We start from the raw sequence: 17,704 nt of genomic DNA, 5'->3' as shown, positions 1-17,704 counted from the left end.
TCGCTCGCACGAGCTATAAATAGAAGAGAAATCTCATTCCATTTCGATACGCGTGCCGACGTATGGCAAACGCGCGCACGTGTATGAATGTGTGTGTGTGTGTGGCGGTACCGAGAGCGGAGCACGTGTGCACCGCAAAGGTATACACAAAGGTACATATCCGTGCGTCCACCTTGGCCGTTGTTCACCGCCGACATTTTTCAAGGTAGAAATCACGCGGCGGAAGTCGTTCGCGAAATCGGTTCGTCACCAGTACTCGGAAGATTTTTCTCCGGTTAGTGCCATCGCGACTTTTGCCGGAAATAGTCAGCTCGTGAGATCAGACTTGTATTATTATGTATAGGATGAAATCGATCTGGGAGACTTTATCCAATTTTTTTCCTTCACATTTGTTTCAGCAGAAACCCTCGATTAAACGTAAAATATGCATTCACTAACTTCTTCGAGATCGTTGAACTTTTGTTGATGATAAAAAGACCGAGTACCTATACGTTTCCAATTCTCAAATCGAGCTTACGAGTTAATCACAAAAAAAATTGGACATGGAAATTATTAATAAATTTCGAAAAATAAATTGCTCTAAATATTTTAAATAAAATAATTCCATATTTGAAGATTAGACAATGATTGTCACTACTAACATATATTATTAAATGTGATAAGTAAAATAATAGTAAAAATATAAACAAAGTTTTTGAAGCATATCCATATGAATATTGTATCAAGTGTTTCTTTAGTATAAAGTCAAGACACGAAATTTGATTAGAATATCTTAGGAGTTTATTTCTCGCGAGTAGAAACCTCAAACTGAAATTATCATCTAGCCTCATTCATCCGCCCCAATTAATTTCAAACAGATTGAAAATATTCATTGCATCTAACTGATAGCTCACAAAATTCCTCCTTATGTAAATCATCGTGTTTCTATCAATCGCGTCATCGCAAACGAATTGCGAATATCTCAACTTCTATTGACGTTCCAAATCGCTACGTAACAACGGAATAACAGCAGCAGCACCCGCGCGGTCTCCGACTGCCGACCGTCGATCCGCGAAAGTATCTAGTCATTGCGGATAATTAAACGTACTTGCAAAGCATGTGCAATTGCGGTTCCCGGAAGAGGTTGTAGCAGTCCTCGCAGATGCGGTCCAGACGGGCGAAGATGCTCTTGTCGTACACGCCCTTGCACTGGATGTCGAAGAACGACCTTTTGCCCAGGGGATGGCCGCTAAGGGTGGCGGCGTCCGCGCCCAGCCCGATGCAGGACGAGATCAACAGAAGCGTCAACGACCACGTGAGGACGGACACCAGCAAGGAACAGGACGATCTCGCGGACGACGACGACGACGTCGACGACGTCGACGTCGACGTCGACGTTGACGACAGTAGCGTCGAACACGAGGAATGATACGCGGCCGATGGATACATCGCGAAATCGTCGTTGGATGATGATTGGGTAGTCTGCTGCTGATGCATCATCTGCAAAAGAAAATCGTATAAATCAAAGTCATTATAGATTAAAGTCTTCTTTTTTTTCTAAATGCGATATTTAAAAATGATATGTCACATGTCACGTTCGAAGAATTTTTTATTATAGATTTGATAAGATTGTATCTTTTGCAAAAATGGAATACAAATGTTCTTACTCGTTAACTTGATAACTTGATAAAAATGTTACCTCTATTTAGATTAAAGTATTTTATACTCGTTACGAATCAACATGTGTTACTAGCTACTGACTAAGATATAGCAGAAAGAGGTTTCCACGTCAATTACAACTTGCTTATTGGCGCCAGCTACCAATAATTCCATATTTATAGAGACCGCGTTATTTGCTTCTATACACCTGTATCCGGATTATTTGGATGATTGATAGATCTAATGGGAAAAATGTACGTTCCATTCGTTTAACGTCATATAGATTTTTATATATTTACGCTTACATGACTCATCACTATTGATAGAGTTATATTTATTATACAGAATCAGGCACAATTAATATCCGACAGTTTAAATTGTAGGTATGATCAATATTAGCCGGTAACGTTTTATCACGAGTAATACCATATTCGAGCGATTATTTTTTTATTAATCCCCAGATGATAGCATTTAATTTGTGCAGCTATTATTAAAAGAAAAAAATATTGTCGTACCGTATATATAATGTTGATTGAATTAACACATTTTTCATACATTACTTTTCAGATGGATGAGGTTGTTATAAACTTATTAAAGTTAATTGAAGTTAATGAACGCGACTAATTAAAAGTTAATTCATATTTTCGCTGATAAAAGATTAGACTAGAAGATGCGATAAGCGACGAAATTAAATTGACACGATGATGACGTGGCAACGAAAGCATGAGAAATATTCACACGCTATTACAAGTGTATCCTAAATACCTTTCGCGCGGTTGGAATTATTTTCTCGCGATTCGCATACCAAGAATGCATATATAGCACCAAGAATGCATATAGTCTCGTCATTTCCGATTCTTTTTGACGATAGATGCGTTCGCAGCGAAAATAGATATTGATATAATGAAATAAAGTCGGCGCTTTTAGTTGCGGCCTCCTTTCCAAAGGATGAATGGATCTAAAATCGGACCCCACAAACGCCAGGGGGCCCGATTTTAGATCCATTCATCCTTTGGAAAGGAGGCCGCAACTAAAAGCGCCGACTTTATTTCATTAAGATCAATATCTATTTTCGCTGATCTATTCATCTTTTGGAAAGGAGGTAATAAATTGTCGAGCGGTTTAGTCCACCGCGCGTGCTCTTTAGGGTATTTATATAGCCTTTTCAAGGAATTCTTCTCTATTCCTTTCCTATATATTTTTCAATTATATTTTTCTCGACTAGACCAAACCGACACACTTGATCGAAAAGTACCTTTCAAAGTGAGATCTTTAAAAATACGACTCTCTCGAGAGAGAGAGAGAAACCGGAGGTTCGACTTCGCGATTCCACGTCGTCGGCACGACCGTATATGTAACGACGGACATACGCGAGCGCGTTCGGGTATACCAATATACCCCGTCACCTTCTCGCTCTCCTCTTCCTCTCTTCTTCCTCCTTCTCCTCCGATTGACTGGCCGGCCGGCCGGCCCAACCTGCACACACATACACACAGGCTGAGATGTAAAGCAACTCTTAACCAGTCCTGCAGCAGTCGCTGTGAATGGACCACACGCAGGTAGGCTCTACCTGTAAACGTCCTCAACCGACAACTTCATTAACTGAGGCCCCAGCGCATGATCCACCACGAGGGGAGGGGGGGGGAGGACCCCTCCTTTCTCACTCTCTTTCTTTTCGCCTCCTCCCTTCTCCTGCGCCTCTCTTTTTCCCTCCTCGTCCGTATCATCGTAACATCCGCGGCTCGTCCCACCTCTCTCATCCCACCCGCCACCTGCACACACGAGAGCGAGCGTTTCGCCCGGTTCTTCTTTTTTCGGAACATAATCACCGCTCCCGGGTGGGATCTTATTTTTAGCCGCCAGGACGATTCTCGGAACTCTCCGGCAACCGCTCTCCTCTATATATCGGCGCCTCCATCTGGTAATTGGCCGCAGGCCGATAATTTGCCCCCAAAGTCGCCCGTATCCTGAGATCGTTAAGACTCTCCTCTCACTCTCTTCCGTTTTCTGACCTCCCACCTCCCCTTTCTCTCTCTCTCTCTCTCTCTCTCCCTTTACTCTCGTACGGATTTCCAGAGGCAAGCGCTTGTCTCTGCAGAAAAGAATGGACATGTTCCGAGATCTGTCTCGTTTCTCCTCGAGGATCGACTTTCTCAGAACGTGTCCGGTGTGAACCGCGATCAGCGGCGTCGTATCAAAGAGAGCAAGAGTCTCTTCGTCTCTAAAGCCCCCTCGTTGCTACATAATTGATTTCGTTGGACTCAAATCCGCTGTCAGTCTCTACAACCATCGCGTAATAGCAATAGCTTAACTAGAATTGCCAGGCGTCCTGGATAAGGTGAAAGTAAATACATGTCACGAGTGTGCGCACAGTATTTCTGTTTAATTAATTTAATTGCATTCCGTACAGTATCTCTTAAAATATGATCTCCAATTTCTTAGGGTGCGTATGAGGTAGTGAGAAAAAATAAATATTTCACATAGGTTACGTATTTCAAACTGAATCTTAATGGATATAGATACAATGTTTTTCGTATTTACAGAATCGGAGTTTCGTTACGTTAATTTACGTATTAAACGTTGAGTTACAAATTGTCAATTGAACGGCACAATTCAAAATATCCCAGGTGATAAATTTTACTCAATTAACACATCCGAGCAAGATATTTAACGTGTACTCTCTAAATTGGCGGATTTTTCTTCTTTAATGAAGGAGGAAAGAAAGGATCCATAAACACCCGTCGCATTCATAAGTCTTCTCGGTTATCCTTATCTCGTCTTCGGGATAACGTGTGTGAGAAAATCTGGGAGTCCGACATACGGGGGCGCGTAAAGACATCATAAATTAGAACCAGTTGCACCGGTACATTTTAAGGTATGGAGACTTAACTCTCTGCTTGGCCCCGATTCCGGTAATGGCGGCGGACGCCCCCGTCCCCCCTCCCCCCCGTCCGGATTTAAACCCGTGGGGTCTCTTATCTTAAATTTCCCGGTGCATTGACAACCGGACCACACAGGGGCATAAAGTGCACCGATATATGCGCCGCGAACCGTCGCTCTCGCCTCTGATACCGCCGGGCCGCGGGACGGTAATTGAGCCGGCTTAAAAAAAACGGTACAGCGTGTGCACAGGGGTCCGGGTTGGGCCCCCGATCTCACGAGGCGAAACATTCGACTTACTTACAGGCAGATTACATTATATTTTGCACCGGCGGACAGCGTAAGAACCAGCCGTTCCGTAAGGATCCCGACGTGTAAGTAATGGTGCTTTTTAACCAGCGCGCGTACGCGAAGATATCGCCGCACGATAACGCGTTGCAACGTCCTCATCGTAATTTAGAGGGCAGAATCGGTTAGCGGCTAATAAAGTAAATCGAAATCCCTTAACTGACGTGTTCGTCCGAAAAGCAGCAACGTTCTTTAGGCGTTTGGCCAGAATTTGCATTAGAAGTTCGAAGTTTTGACGAAAACTTTACATAAAAACTTATGTGTGTGTGTGTGTGATCTTTCTATTAATCTTCTATCTAATTTTATAACACTTATACACATAATTTCAGTTACTCGTATTTACAGTTTTTGTAAGCAAACTGTAATTAAGTTTTTGAATTAATTAACTTTTGAGATAATCTAATCATTACTGAAGTGTACACCGGTTTACGAAGAGCATTATTTTTTATTTTCTCGAGACGACCGAAATTAATTGTGATCGCGTAAAGCGTAGAAATGTGTTTCGCAAAAGGCTCGCGGAATTATTGCGTCGCGTCGATATAGCAACGTCTCGATTGCGTCTCTCGCGAAAAATCGTCGCTATATTTAGACCGAACGGCCTGTGGGCGTAACACAGAGATCGGGTCAGTGCAAGTCATACGTATTCCGCTCCCCGTATAGAGATTATGCGTATAATCCGAATGAGAATTAATAGTCGTTCCATATCGCAATATCGCATGATGATGCAAAACCAAATCAAAATGTCAGATAATAAAATAAAAATCAATCATCCTTTTATTCACATAAAATACTAGTGAAAGATAAATTTTGATATCATCATCAGTAGTATCATCAGTAATCCTTTTCGAAATTTCTTGTTTTATCTAATACTGATTTTTGTAAACATGATTAGGTTAATTGTTCTGCGACAGTTGCCCCATATCTTTTTAGTATGTTTAAATTAATAATAAAAATAAAATTCGAAAATACAATTATATATTATATATATAAAATTTTGTGGAATAATCTAAAACTCAGGGAAGATTGTATTCTCGGTATTGCAAATTCTTATTCTAAAAGTCCGTCCATTTTATAGATGCCATTTCAGATTTCAGATCTGATTATGACGCACAACGTATGCATCTTATGCGTATGTCGTATATAAAGGAAGGTAAAATACGCAGAGGGTGGCACGGCGAGGCGGACACGGGCACGGAAAGAGGAAAAAAAAGAGGAAAGAGCACGAAAGCGTGCCGAGGGGTGCGCGAGGGGAAAAAAAAGTCAATGGAGACCAGTTGCTCGATAGGTGAGGTCTTTCCTCAGCTCGACCACGCACAGGTGTGCAATCTGCGAGACTTCTTTGGCAAAAAGCCACACGCTCGCTTCGGCACTCTGCCCCGCGGCGGCTCGTTTGCGCATAGTATATAGGGTGTCCAGCTACGATCGCGCTGTCCTCGAAACGTAGCGCGAGAACTTGAGAGTTGCATTAAAAATCTGCCAGTTGACTATAAATTGAGATTTTTTTTATCGAATATATTAAAAGTCTAATGCACACACAACTGTGTATATATTTTTAAAAAATAGTTCTGTTTCCTCACTGCACGACAATGTCCAATTAGTGTACGTCATATATACAATAAATCGCGACGTGGAATTTTCACGGCTCCTAATTTCTTCGCAGACAAACCCTTGAGAATGCCATTCTTTGTCCGGGAAATCTCTTTAGAAAATCCGTTCGGTTGAATGCGAAAGATGATTTTCGAGGGTGGACAGGTCCCTTTGTACCGCGTCGGGCCCAAAAATCCGGAACAGTCGCGCCGAATCTAATCTCGATCCCCGATCGCTGCGGCTAGTGTCAACGACCTGCGCCCCGCGCGGCCTTCTCGTCATCGCGATGACATTAAGAGGATCGGTGATGCCTCAGGTAGAGGTATATACGCGTGTACCATGCGGGCCCGTCATTACCTCGGGAGGAACATAAAAGCGGGATAAACAGCGTACGCCGAAAAGAGCGGCGACTTTAAAAAGTCACCGTACACGCCGGTGGGGCCTTCCGCAAAAAACCCACCGCGGTAAGGAGGATAAGAAGAAGCGGCGAAACGCGTGCAATTACCGAAACGCGTTCTCGGGGTCCCCTCGGGGGAGAAGACGGAGAGCGTCCGCGTGTCCTACACGCTCTCGTCGAGGGCAACGAGCGGGGGACCCGAGGGCCCGATTGGACCCCCGAGAGAAGGACAACGTGAGGGAGAGAGAGAGAGAAGAGAGGGGAAGCCCGAAGAGCCGCGCGGCGGTATCGTTAGATATATAGCTCTCCTCGCCAGGTGGTCCTTTTCTCGTGCCGGATGACTCAATCCCGTGAGGAGTTGCCGGACAGGCTCTCGCGAGGGGGCCCCTCGCCCCGCGGTAAGGCCCCCGTGAGAGCGTGTGCGCCCGCACGATCGCCTCGTTTGTGATACGTATGGACGCGCGCACGAATATACACACGATGGGGTACTATGTAGCCGGCGTACACCGTGTGTCCCACGGTGGACCCGCGCGCTCGTACATCGTTGTACAGTAATGACTCGCGGCACGGTGGGCACGGCCGGCGGAATTATTCCAGAGTCGGGAGATAACCGTCGGAGATATCTCTCGAAAAGCCTGTCATTGGGATACGAAATTTACGCATCGAAAACCGAGTCGAGGAAGTTTATCCGCGCGCGCGCGCGCGCGCGAAGATGCATTTTTGCGGCATAATAATCTGCTCATTTTTAATCACATTTGGAGTCGTTTGATAAAATAATAATGCCCGCCGGCCTGTAGGTACGTTACGGAGTTTTAGCGCAGAATCATTGCGTTTTAAGAAAATGCTGATTGATATGAACTGTCATTTATAAAAGATACGCTTATTCCAGTAATCACTGCGTAATTATTGTGGAAATTTAACGGCCATGAATACAATAATCATTTATCGTGCGTTCAACTTCGTATTCTTTCCACCAGCTCGTTTCGCTTAGGAATTAACTATCAGCGTTGCAAAATAATCTATCAAAATTGCAAATGCAAATGGCATCACGAAATGAACTTTCTCGATTACCTAATATAACGGACTTCGTTTGTACCTGCAATCCGCGATGCACGCAAATCGGCGAAAGAAAGCGCGCCGTGATACGCCGCTCGAATTCACCGCTGACGCACACACGCGTGTGCCGCACGCGCGCACCAGCCTGTGGTCGGGATTGTGGTTTTTACACGCGTATGTGCGCGCGGACGATGAGGGAGGAGCGAGAAGGGGAGCGAGAAAAACGAGAAGGAGAGATCAAGATGTCGAGGCAACCGAACGAGAGAAGGCGAGAGGAGGGGCGAGCCCTCTAATTAGGCGGTCGGCCGCCGCCCGCCGGTATACCATGTACCACATAACATATGCCATGCGATACGTGTGCTGCACACACGCTATATACGTACGGAAGGAGGAGAGGGAGGCGAAGAACGGAGACGAAAATACTGAGAGGGCGGCGGAACGAGGGGGCCCCCAGGAAAGAAAGGAAGGGAAAAAAAAGGACGGGGCGGACCGTAAATCAAGCGGCAACGAGGCACTCTCCTTCTCTCCGGGGCCCCGCCGATCTCTTTGACGTCCGCGGACCTACCTGCCTACCATCCCGCGTTCGTGTACGTGTACGTGAGTAATAATGCGCGCGCGTGTATGCAAAGGGCCCACCGCCGCCGCGCCGCGCCGCGTCGTCGTGTTTCCTTCGAGCGCGATTCGGGCCCTCGATACGCAGAACGGTGTGTCGACCGTATCGCCGCGAATGATTTTTCTCGGTGAAAAACGTATTATTAAAGGGGAGGAGGATCTTTGACCCCCTTAGCCGAGGGCGCCGCTTTCCTACGCCGGGTGGTCCTGAGTTCAGTCACGTTCCATTTTTGTTTTTCCATTGACAACGAAAGTGTCAGTGACGTTACGAGCGCGAGGGATTCACGGAAGGGAAATTGTTCGTCGTATGCAATAAGTAAAGAAAGGGATGCACTTGAATCTGGACCACCCTGCGTAAGATTGGCGGCGTTACATTACGTAACTATACTATACGTAAGCCACCTACCGCTTGAGAATTTCTCCGAACGAAATGTCACGAAGGTATCATTATCGACTACCGCGATTAACTGACTACGGCTACCATAACTATAGGCAAGGAACGATCGGGGATCTAGACTTCCACGGTTCCGCGCGATTTATATTTGATATTAACTACATGTTATATCATAATTTTATTCTTTATCTTCGCATATAATCGCGCGTGTGCAAAGTTCGCAGATAATTATTTTCCTCGCGACAGATACGGATAAAATAATGCTTCCTTTCTAAATACGTATTCCTGCGGAGACTGGCTAATGATCTACCTATACTACCTATACCACACATAATCGCTTAGCGCATATCCGATCGTTAACGCGACTTGAGTCATTAAGGCATTCGTTCCGGCAAGATCGGGAGGTCAGACCATACACGCGCTGCGCAGAAAAGTGCCTCAAACGAGAAGATAAAGGAGAGAATTCGGAGGACCTGTGGCCCGTGACGAGGCGGGAGATCATCCCATCGAGGCCACCGCCAATTATTTTCGTGGAAACGGATCTCGGGGCAGGAAAGGCGAAATCGCTTTGTTGCCTACCGTCGTCGCGCGAGAACAGACGGCGGCACCAGGCACCGTGGTAAAATCAATGACGTCAATCCCACTCGCGATAATTATATAAGGACGGTTCTATTGGCCTTTACCGACCTTTGCGCACTCGCGCGATGATTAAATGCTAAGCCAAGCGATTCCGATCGGCATGACGCTCCACTCGGCCCATTAATCGAACGCGAAATTTCTCACGGGAGAGACGCACTCGCGGCGCGGCATTCCTCGCCCGTCGCGAGATCCGAGCCTCATCGGGGAGATCTCCGACGAGGAGGGAATCGATTTATCTCCCAGCCGCCTCCGGCTCCTCTTGCGCCGTGTGCGTCTGTAATTAGCGACGATGATGTTACCTTCTGATATCGGGTCGCGGTTGTATCACCCATGGCGGTCGAGACAGCGAGTCTCGGGTTTCGCCGGGGAAGGGAGATCTTTCAGTTAAGAGAACGGAGTGGACGAACACGTCGATATATTTCGTAAATTGGTAACGTATCAGCGATCCCTCCGCGCGAATTATTTGACTTCCGCTTAATTAAAATTCACACCGCCCGTCGGTCGCGAGGATCGCGCCTGATGAAACTAGGAGATTCACGTTCGTCCCCGCACGACTTTATTGTTAAAAGTGATTCAAGGTTGGCAAGTAGAAACACCACCGTTGCGCGCATTAAGGCCATTGCATAAATATTAGCATTACGCACATAGGTTTTGATCCGCGTGCGGTCATTCGTTTGACATAGAGTTCACCGCGTATATACGGTATATAAATATACTTAATAGACAGACTAAAAAATATGATCGTTATACTCTTTTTGTGCATATCCGCAACAATTCTCGTTTCCTAATGCGTAATAAATAATAATACAACGTCCAAGTCTTTTTTCTAGGAGACGATCGTAATCCTTCTCTGAACTCTGTTCATTTTCTACAGAGTCGATCATTATACGCTAGTCTAGTAGTCGCGTATAATGTCTAGTAAGTAGATAACACCGAGATATCCCCGCAGCCGATCGTAAAGACGGCCGGATAGCGTATAAAGCTCGCGCCGTGAAAATACATTCACCCGCTCGCGCACAAAGAGTGTCCGGTAAACGTCAATCATGTGTCAAGTCAATAACCATATTTCTCGTCGATGGGGCACGACTGGTTCCCGTCGCATGCGGCAACATTATCAATTCAAATGGACGCTTCTATCTGCCGCCGATATCTCAATTAATCACTAACCGCACAGATCTCACGGCCGTAACTTACGCTCAAGAGCTAAAGAGCAGTGATGATTTTTTTTCCTGTTAGTAAATCAAACGTCACATGGCATTACGTTGTCGCGGTTTATCACTTTTCCGCGTACGGCTCGCTTTTCGAACCTTATCAAGAGTTTATTTAATAATTTGCGGTAATAAAATCTCTCCTGGGAGATTCTTTTTGTCATAAAAATCAGAATAATTTATTGCAGCAAGTATATAACATGGTTTAACGAAGAAATGTTCTGTCTCTTTATCATATAATTTTTTTTTTTTTTTTTTTTCAAAGAAATTATTCCTATACGATCTTTCCTCCTTTGAAAATACCGTTGTATAATATGTGTTATATTTTATCGTCTTTTGTATGCGGACAAGAGAATGAACCTTCGCGCTCCCAGACGTACGCTTATCAGCCGCTATCGATCCTTCGATTCTGCCATTTTTTCTTTCTTTTTGCGCGATCGTGAACCTCTGTTCTCGGCCTCGGTGCGCTCGGAGCGGCGCGCACCATCGGGCAATGCAGCGGAATTAATGAGCACACCTGTGGGCCGCGTGCGCGCGTACACGGGTGACGTATGTGACGCACGTAGCCGCGCGCCGCGTCGATGGGCTCACACGCGCGTGCATTCGTGAAGGAATGCTCAACAGGTGTGCCGCGGACCCTCTGCGCGCGCTCACGCCCTTCCTCCGATCGCCAAGCATGTGCGTATGCGCGCACACACACACATACACACACACGTGTGTGCGTAATCGTGCCGTTGTAGGAATCGCGACACCGAGAAATCCGCGGGAGGACCGTTCCCTTAAGAGAAACGACGCGATCTTTCACGAAAAACGCAGAATGCGAAGGACGAGATATTTAATAAGCTCAACGTCTTTCTTCGAAATGCAACACCTACAATTTTTTACGATAACTCTTTATACAGTTGCATCAATGTGATAGAATATTTTCCGTGTTCACTGATAAACAAGAATGTGTCACGACCGACTCATTTATTTGCGACGAAGGCAGGGAGGCTGGATTTCGCGAGTCGCGTACAAAACGGCTCGTTGTCCGCTGCAGACCGTCTCTCGCGTCTCCGCGGCACGCGAACGGGTGCAACGAACCTCTCCGCCGCAGCCTTCGTCGGGAATAGAGGCGTCGCGAGAGAAGCGAAACATCAGAATTAAAACGCACACATTGTGGCGATCGGCCAGGTTGTGCAGCGGTTCGCAATTAGAAAGATGCCCGAGACGAGATATCACCCCGCGTCATCCCCTCGACGCCGCGCTCGCGTACTTTCGCATCCCTTTCCGATCCTCTTTGCGTGTACTTTTACAAGTGCAACGAACATCGACATATACTACTGGATATCTATCTCTTTCCATCCAACACTGTAATATTGGTTGAAAAGAGTCAGAGATTGGCCGCACATACGCTCTATCCTTTTCTATGACGCGGACCATTTTGGTACACTGTTTGGATATGGATGGCGCAGTCCAGTAGTATATGTCGATGGCAACGAATCTCCGCTCGTCGCTCCGCCAAGTTCAATTTCGGAGCGAGCCCGATAAATCCGACCCGAATGTAATTGCAGCAATACAGAATTGACAACTGATAAATCGTACGGGTCTTTGAAATGATAAACAGTGTTCTTTAATAACGATAAAACGAGCAAATAACTTTCTAAATGTAATGTAACGCCTGTCACTCTTTCGCTACTATCAAGATTCTTATGGACGAGGCCGGGACTACTCCTTTTGCGTTCGCTACCCTGTACTTGAGCAGGCTCTCCAAGGCGAGACTTTCTACCGTCGAACTCCCGCGGGTTTTAGATCGAGCATCCACCGTGTACGTTCGCAACAGAGAGCCTTCTGTCTTCCTGCGCGCCGTGCACGCGGCGTGAATACACGTCGGGGAGATGCGGTGCGAGCGACGGTGGTGGAGGAGAGGAGGGAGGGACCGAGGGATTCGCGCGATTTATTTACACGGTCCCCGGAGAGTACCTAGGCTGCGCGTCAGCCTCTAGAGATGCGTTAACCCCGTTGCGTTGGAATTCGCCAGCAGTCGTGTGCTCTTATCGGTCAGCGATATTCCGCGACCATGTTTCGTCGACATCCGAATTATCAAGAGGACGTCACGCGCGTGAGAAAAAGGCAATAAATTCCCGCGATACGCCGCGTCGTCTGATTTTCCGAGATCGACTGGCAATCTGGCGAAGAAGATAATGAAATTACTCGACTTATAGAGGAGTTTGTGTCAAAAATATTGCGAAGACGTAAAGTCAATGCGCGCAGTAGTCTTTTTTTCATCTAGATTTGTATGTTCCTTATTCCCTGATTTAAATATTTAGGATCTTTAAAATAATATCCTTTTGCAGAAATAACCGATTTCATTGCTGGTCGTTCTATCGACGAAAGAATGCGCGTACTATCTCGCGTATATAGGGCAGAACCGGCTCTGTCGGCCGCATCTCTGCCGCACCAACTCTTTCTCATTCCACTCGTACGTCGCGTATGTACACACGCTGAAATGTTGCATCGCTATCGCTAGTGGAGATGGCATCAAGAGGGATGGAGGGACATTCTCTAGAAACTTGGACCGCGAAAGGCCGCTTCCTACATGACGTCGCCGTATAATTTACCACGTATGATCCTTGTAACGGATGAGCGCGGGAAGATAATGTGACTCGAGAGGAAGATACATTAACATACTTTGCGGTCACGTTAATGATATATCTTCATTCGGCATTCAGAAAGTAAAAACGTTGGTCGATGCATCACCGAAGACGCGCGAAGAAATATTCGCGACAAGATTAGCATATGGTCTTCGAAAATAATCGTGATCGACAACACTCTGTAGTTCTAGTTTTAAGCGAAATTAAGCAAATTTTCATTCAGCCAGGAAGAAACTAATAAAAAACTCGTAAAAAACCTGCTATAAAAATATTTTTAAAAAAATAATTGAAGCAAACCGACCATTGATTGACGATTTTCCGGATTTTACCTTTTACTTTGGTATAACATTCACAGAACGGAGCGAGATCTATGTCTACATTTTTAATGATTTGAATTTATTAAAATTTTCTTCTCAAGACTTTTGATTAAGAAGTAATCTCTAGAACTCTTAGTCTGCGAGGACAGTGTCTAGATGGCAGCAGACCGAGCCAACGAGAGAAACGCACGGGACGGGTCTCCTCCGCGCTGCAAGGGGAACCGCGGCCGCACCGGCACCGTCACTACTACTACTTCGCGGCGACCGACGGCCGCGATCGAAGTAGTGGGGTATACCGGTGTCCCGGCAGACAGCTTGGCGTCCTACGGTTCGCATTACGAGAAACCGTGCCTTTCTCCGTCTTTCGCCTCCTCTCGCTTCGTACTCGCCGCCGCCGCCGCTCGCGGTACCGGATCTCTCGCGCACGACTCGCTCCGCTCTCGCGACGTCGTCGGCTCGGTTTCTCCCCGAAGGGAGTATCTCTACCCTTCTCGCTCCGACGATTCGTGCGATTTAAATCCCGCGTACACTCGCTTGGCGACGTATCCTCTTTAATTATAAAAATCTATTTTTATTTGAAAAGGGAAAAGGGATATACCGCTCATGATATGCGCACGTATTTCAAATAATTTTCAGTAATTAAAATGTTTTAACAATAGTAAGATTAGAATCGAAATGAAATTATTGATCTATTTAAACGAGATACAAGTTACGCTGGGGTAGTTTGAAGGGGGCAGTTTAGGGATTGACGTTTGAAAGAGAAGCAGCTACGACTTTTCTACGGTTAATTATCCATACAGTGATACGCACGTTTATGCTGAGAATGTTTAAATAAATGCGAAATGACGAAAGTCTAGAAAGATGTCAAATGAATGCCATTCATTGGACATTCAGCGTCGTTTGATACGTTTAAGAAGAGGTCGATTTCTCTCTTTTTGCTCGTTTCTTTTAGCGCTCTTTGCCGTCGATGGAAGGCCAGCTGGTCGAGGTTCCGTTCGATTTCGACGAGCTATTGACATATGCGTGCCGAGCCGATGTCTCTGAGGAGTATATCGATCTGGCGCATAAAGTGAAAGATATAATGAGGAAATCTCTAAAAGATTTTCGACGTTTATTTTTCGACGATTTTTGTTTGAAATGATATGCAAATCGTTGGAAGCTCAGGGATAGATCCGCGCTGGTAATTCAAACAGCGGTAAAAGCGATCCAAGCGATCGAGATCGCTCGTGCGTAGAGGACGGACGTGAGATCACGCGTGATCTTCCATGATTCTCCATACGTATATTCCGACACGTGTAATTTACGCCCGATCGAATGGCGGCGCGATACCGAGACTCCCCGAGAAAGTTTAAAACGGATAAATCACTCCGCGAGATGAGATAAATAATTGATCCGTAACGGAACGCGAGATGTATGTATATCCAGCGCGGGCAAGGATACGGCCAGCCGCCGTAATAGGTCTCGTTTCCTGTCTTCGAAATGTAGGTACGCGAGAGACGCTGATCGATGGCCATTGATGGTCGTAGTAGAATCTAAAAATAGTTTTCAGCGACTAGTGTCGAGTGATTCTAATTCGAGACGCTTGAGCGGCGTGAAACTTAATGACTTCAACGAGACTGATCTCTCGCCAAGTACGGTCAATCGATTAGCAATATCTAAAGGAGAATTATTTTCTTTTATATTTATAAATCTATTAATTTACTGCATTTAATATCGATGGTTTCGATACAAATTTATGTTATAGATTATTTCATAAATTGATTCTATGATTATTAATTATGATTATCGTTACTTTTACGATTACCAGTTACGTTTACTTTTAATTCAACGGCAAAATTAAATTATTTTGTGGATTTAATTACATTTAATTTATAAAATTTAGCCGTTATCCGTTATATAAATAGAATCTCTCGCTGTATGTGTATCTCTTATATACATTCTATGTGACACATGACTCCAATGATTATGCTTCACCTAATCTATCGGTAGCGATAACTCGCGACCCGCGCATCTCGATTACGTTTTGCCGCGATTTTCACACGGGGGTCAATAACACCGAGAAACGCTCGCTCGATGCCTAAACATTTCAACGAGCGTTCTTTACTGAGAATACCCGATTGAGGAGCGGAATCGCGCGGCGCGTAAAGCAATTGCCGCGCGCCGCGCGACTCAACTCGTAAAGCAAACTATAAAACGTCACGCTGCGGAAAATGCATTCCCGTTCTCTAAAAATAGCAGGCGGTGTCGCGCTCGCGATGCCGATACGCGCTAAGTAAAGGACGCCGCGATATTTGCGGATCTCCCTGAAGATATGTCAGCGTTCAGAAACGGCGAGTGGCCTCCGGCCGAAGAAATTGCGAAATCTCTCTCTCTCTCTCTCTCATCTTTCTCTTTCTTTCGTCTCTCCTCTATGGCCGCGTTTGCTATCCGTGGATTTAATCGATCATAAGCCTCTCTGCCACGCTTCGCACACGCTCGCGGTTATTTACAGTATCATGGGCTCTCGTCCGTGTCTCACTCGAAAAGACATTCTTAGATGTTGGATATATTCGCGGGACTGCGATATGTTTTATAACTGTACAGCAAGCCCGATTAAAAATATGATAAAAACCATTGATCTTAAGATTAATAAGGATTAATAACTCGTGAGATGATTTTACCGCGTGAATTCTGTTACTTCGAATGTATCGGAGTCAGTTATGTCGACGAAATCTTTTTCTTTTGTTACTGAAGAAGATAAGCCGTGGAAGACGAAGAAATTACGTCTTCCTTTCCGCGATTCTTTGGCGAACCGATCGAGTTGTCGCGCGGCGAAGAGATTACGAGGTCATAAAACAGTCGCACGCTCGACTTCTTCTGGATCGGCAAATGTTTAGGAAAAGGCCCGTTACGTCTGGGGCCTACGGTCGTACTTCCGGGAAGACCACCGAACGCGTCAATCGTTGACCTCCGAGATCGTTTTTCTTCCGATCCTTCCTCGAAATAGTCGTTACTCGCGGTTTTCTATCTTTTTATTCGCGCAAAACCGTCTGGAAGCACGTATTCGAAATTCGAAAGATTTTGAAAACAGCACAAGATCGGTAAACGATACGTAGCCATTCTTTCCCTTCTTGATCGGAGAATGAATCACGAGAATCAAATTCCCCGATTTTTCTTTTTACTGATCAGTCATTTGAATTTATTACACGTACACATAAATGTATAGATTCGAATTAGTTATCTGTTTATAGAGATTTTACTCTGAAATTGTCGAAATCTGACATTTTTACGCGTATTAAATCCCACGTCGAATGTTGTTTTCTGTAAATCTTATTTGCAAGCCAATTACAGATCGTAATTGTTTTTCGAACATTTCATTAGACATGAATTGTCTGTTCATAAGTAGAAGAAACGGAAATTAATCGAGCTTCGTGAGTACGAAAAATAGGAATTCTTAGCCTCTCTAAACGATCGCGTCAGATACGCCTCGGAACGCGAATTCTCCACACCTGTTAAGGCGCCCCACCGCTGCATTTAGGCCATGTTTAACGGGCGCTAGCTTACATACCGGAGAAGAACACGCGAGTGAGCATGTGCGTGTGTGTGTGTGTGTGTGTGTGTGTGTGTGTGTGTGTGTGTGTGTGTGTGTGTGTGTGTGTGCGTGCGTGCGTGTGTGTGTGTGTGTGTGTGTGTGTGTGTGTGTGTGTGTGTGTGTGTGTGTGTGTGTGTGTGTGTGTGCGTTTATGTGTGGGTCATCGAGGCGTGAATCGGCTGACGTTTGGCCCTCGCCCAGCTGTGCGAGAGCAAAAGATTCTCTGAATGAACTCTAAAGATAGACCCCGTAACACACGCCCTTCCCTTTCACCGTTTCGTCTCGTCTTCCTCCTCGACCTTTTCTCGAACGCTCTCTGCTTCCCCCCTTTTTGTCAGTATAAGCTGGCTGAAGCTATATCATCTACCTTGCGCGTCTATTCCTGCATTCATTCAGCGATTATTTTAATACAATTAACGAGATA

At 45.5% G+C, this 17,704-nt stretch overlaps 2 protein-coding genes across 6 annotated transcripts in view; one reads left to right on the top strand and one right to left on the bottom strand.

Annotated features, from left to right (window-relative positions):
- The window catches only part of LOC139774244 (peroxisomal leader peptide-processing protease-like), a 61,883-nt gene that overhangs the window by 7,592 nt on the left and 36,587 nt on the right, over positions 1-17,704 (top strand). The window lies entirely within an intron of this gene.
- Itp (ion transport peptide) overlaps positions 1-17,704 on the bottom strand; it is a 42,997-nt gene that overhangs the window by 6,321 nt on the left and 18,972 nt on the right. For all 5 annotated transcript variants that reach the window (XR_011718540.1, XR_011718539.1, XR_011718541.1 and 2 more), the window contains exon 2: positions 1,088-1,479. Coding sequence is in view for 2 of the 5 variants with exons in the window: in XM_071709346.1 (XP_071565447.1) it covers positions 1,088-1,479 (392 nt within the window). In the remaining 3 variants the exon portion in view is untranslated. The remainder of the gene's footprint in view (positions 1-1,087; positions 1,480-17,704) is intronic.

This window comes from Temnothorax nylanderi, unplaced genomic scaffold, assembly GCF_030848795.1.
Source record: "Temnothorax nylanderi isolate EJ_2023f unplaced genomic scaffold, tnyl_v1.0 TNYL_tig0076_pilon, whole genome shotgun sequence".
Taxonomy (NCBI): domain Eukaryota; kingdom Metazoa; phylum Arthropoda; class Insecta; order Hymenoptera; family Formicidae; genus Temnothorax; species Temnothorax nylanderi.
This window is presented reverse-complemented; position numbering and strand designations above follow the sequence as displayed.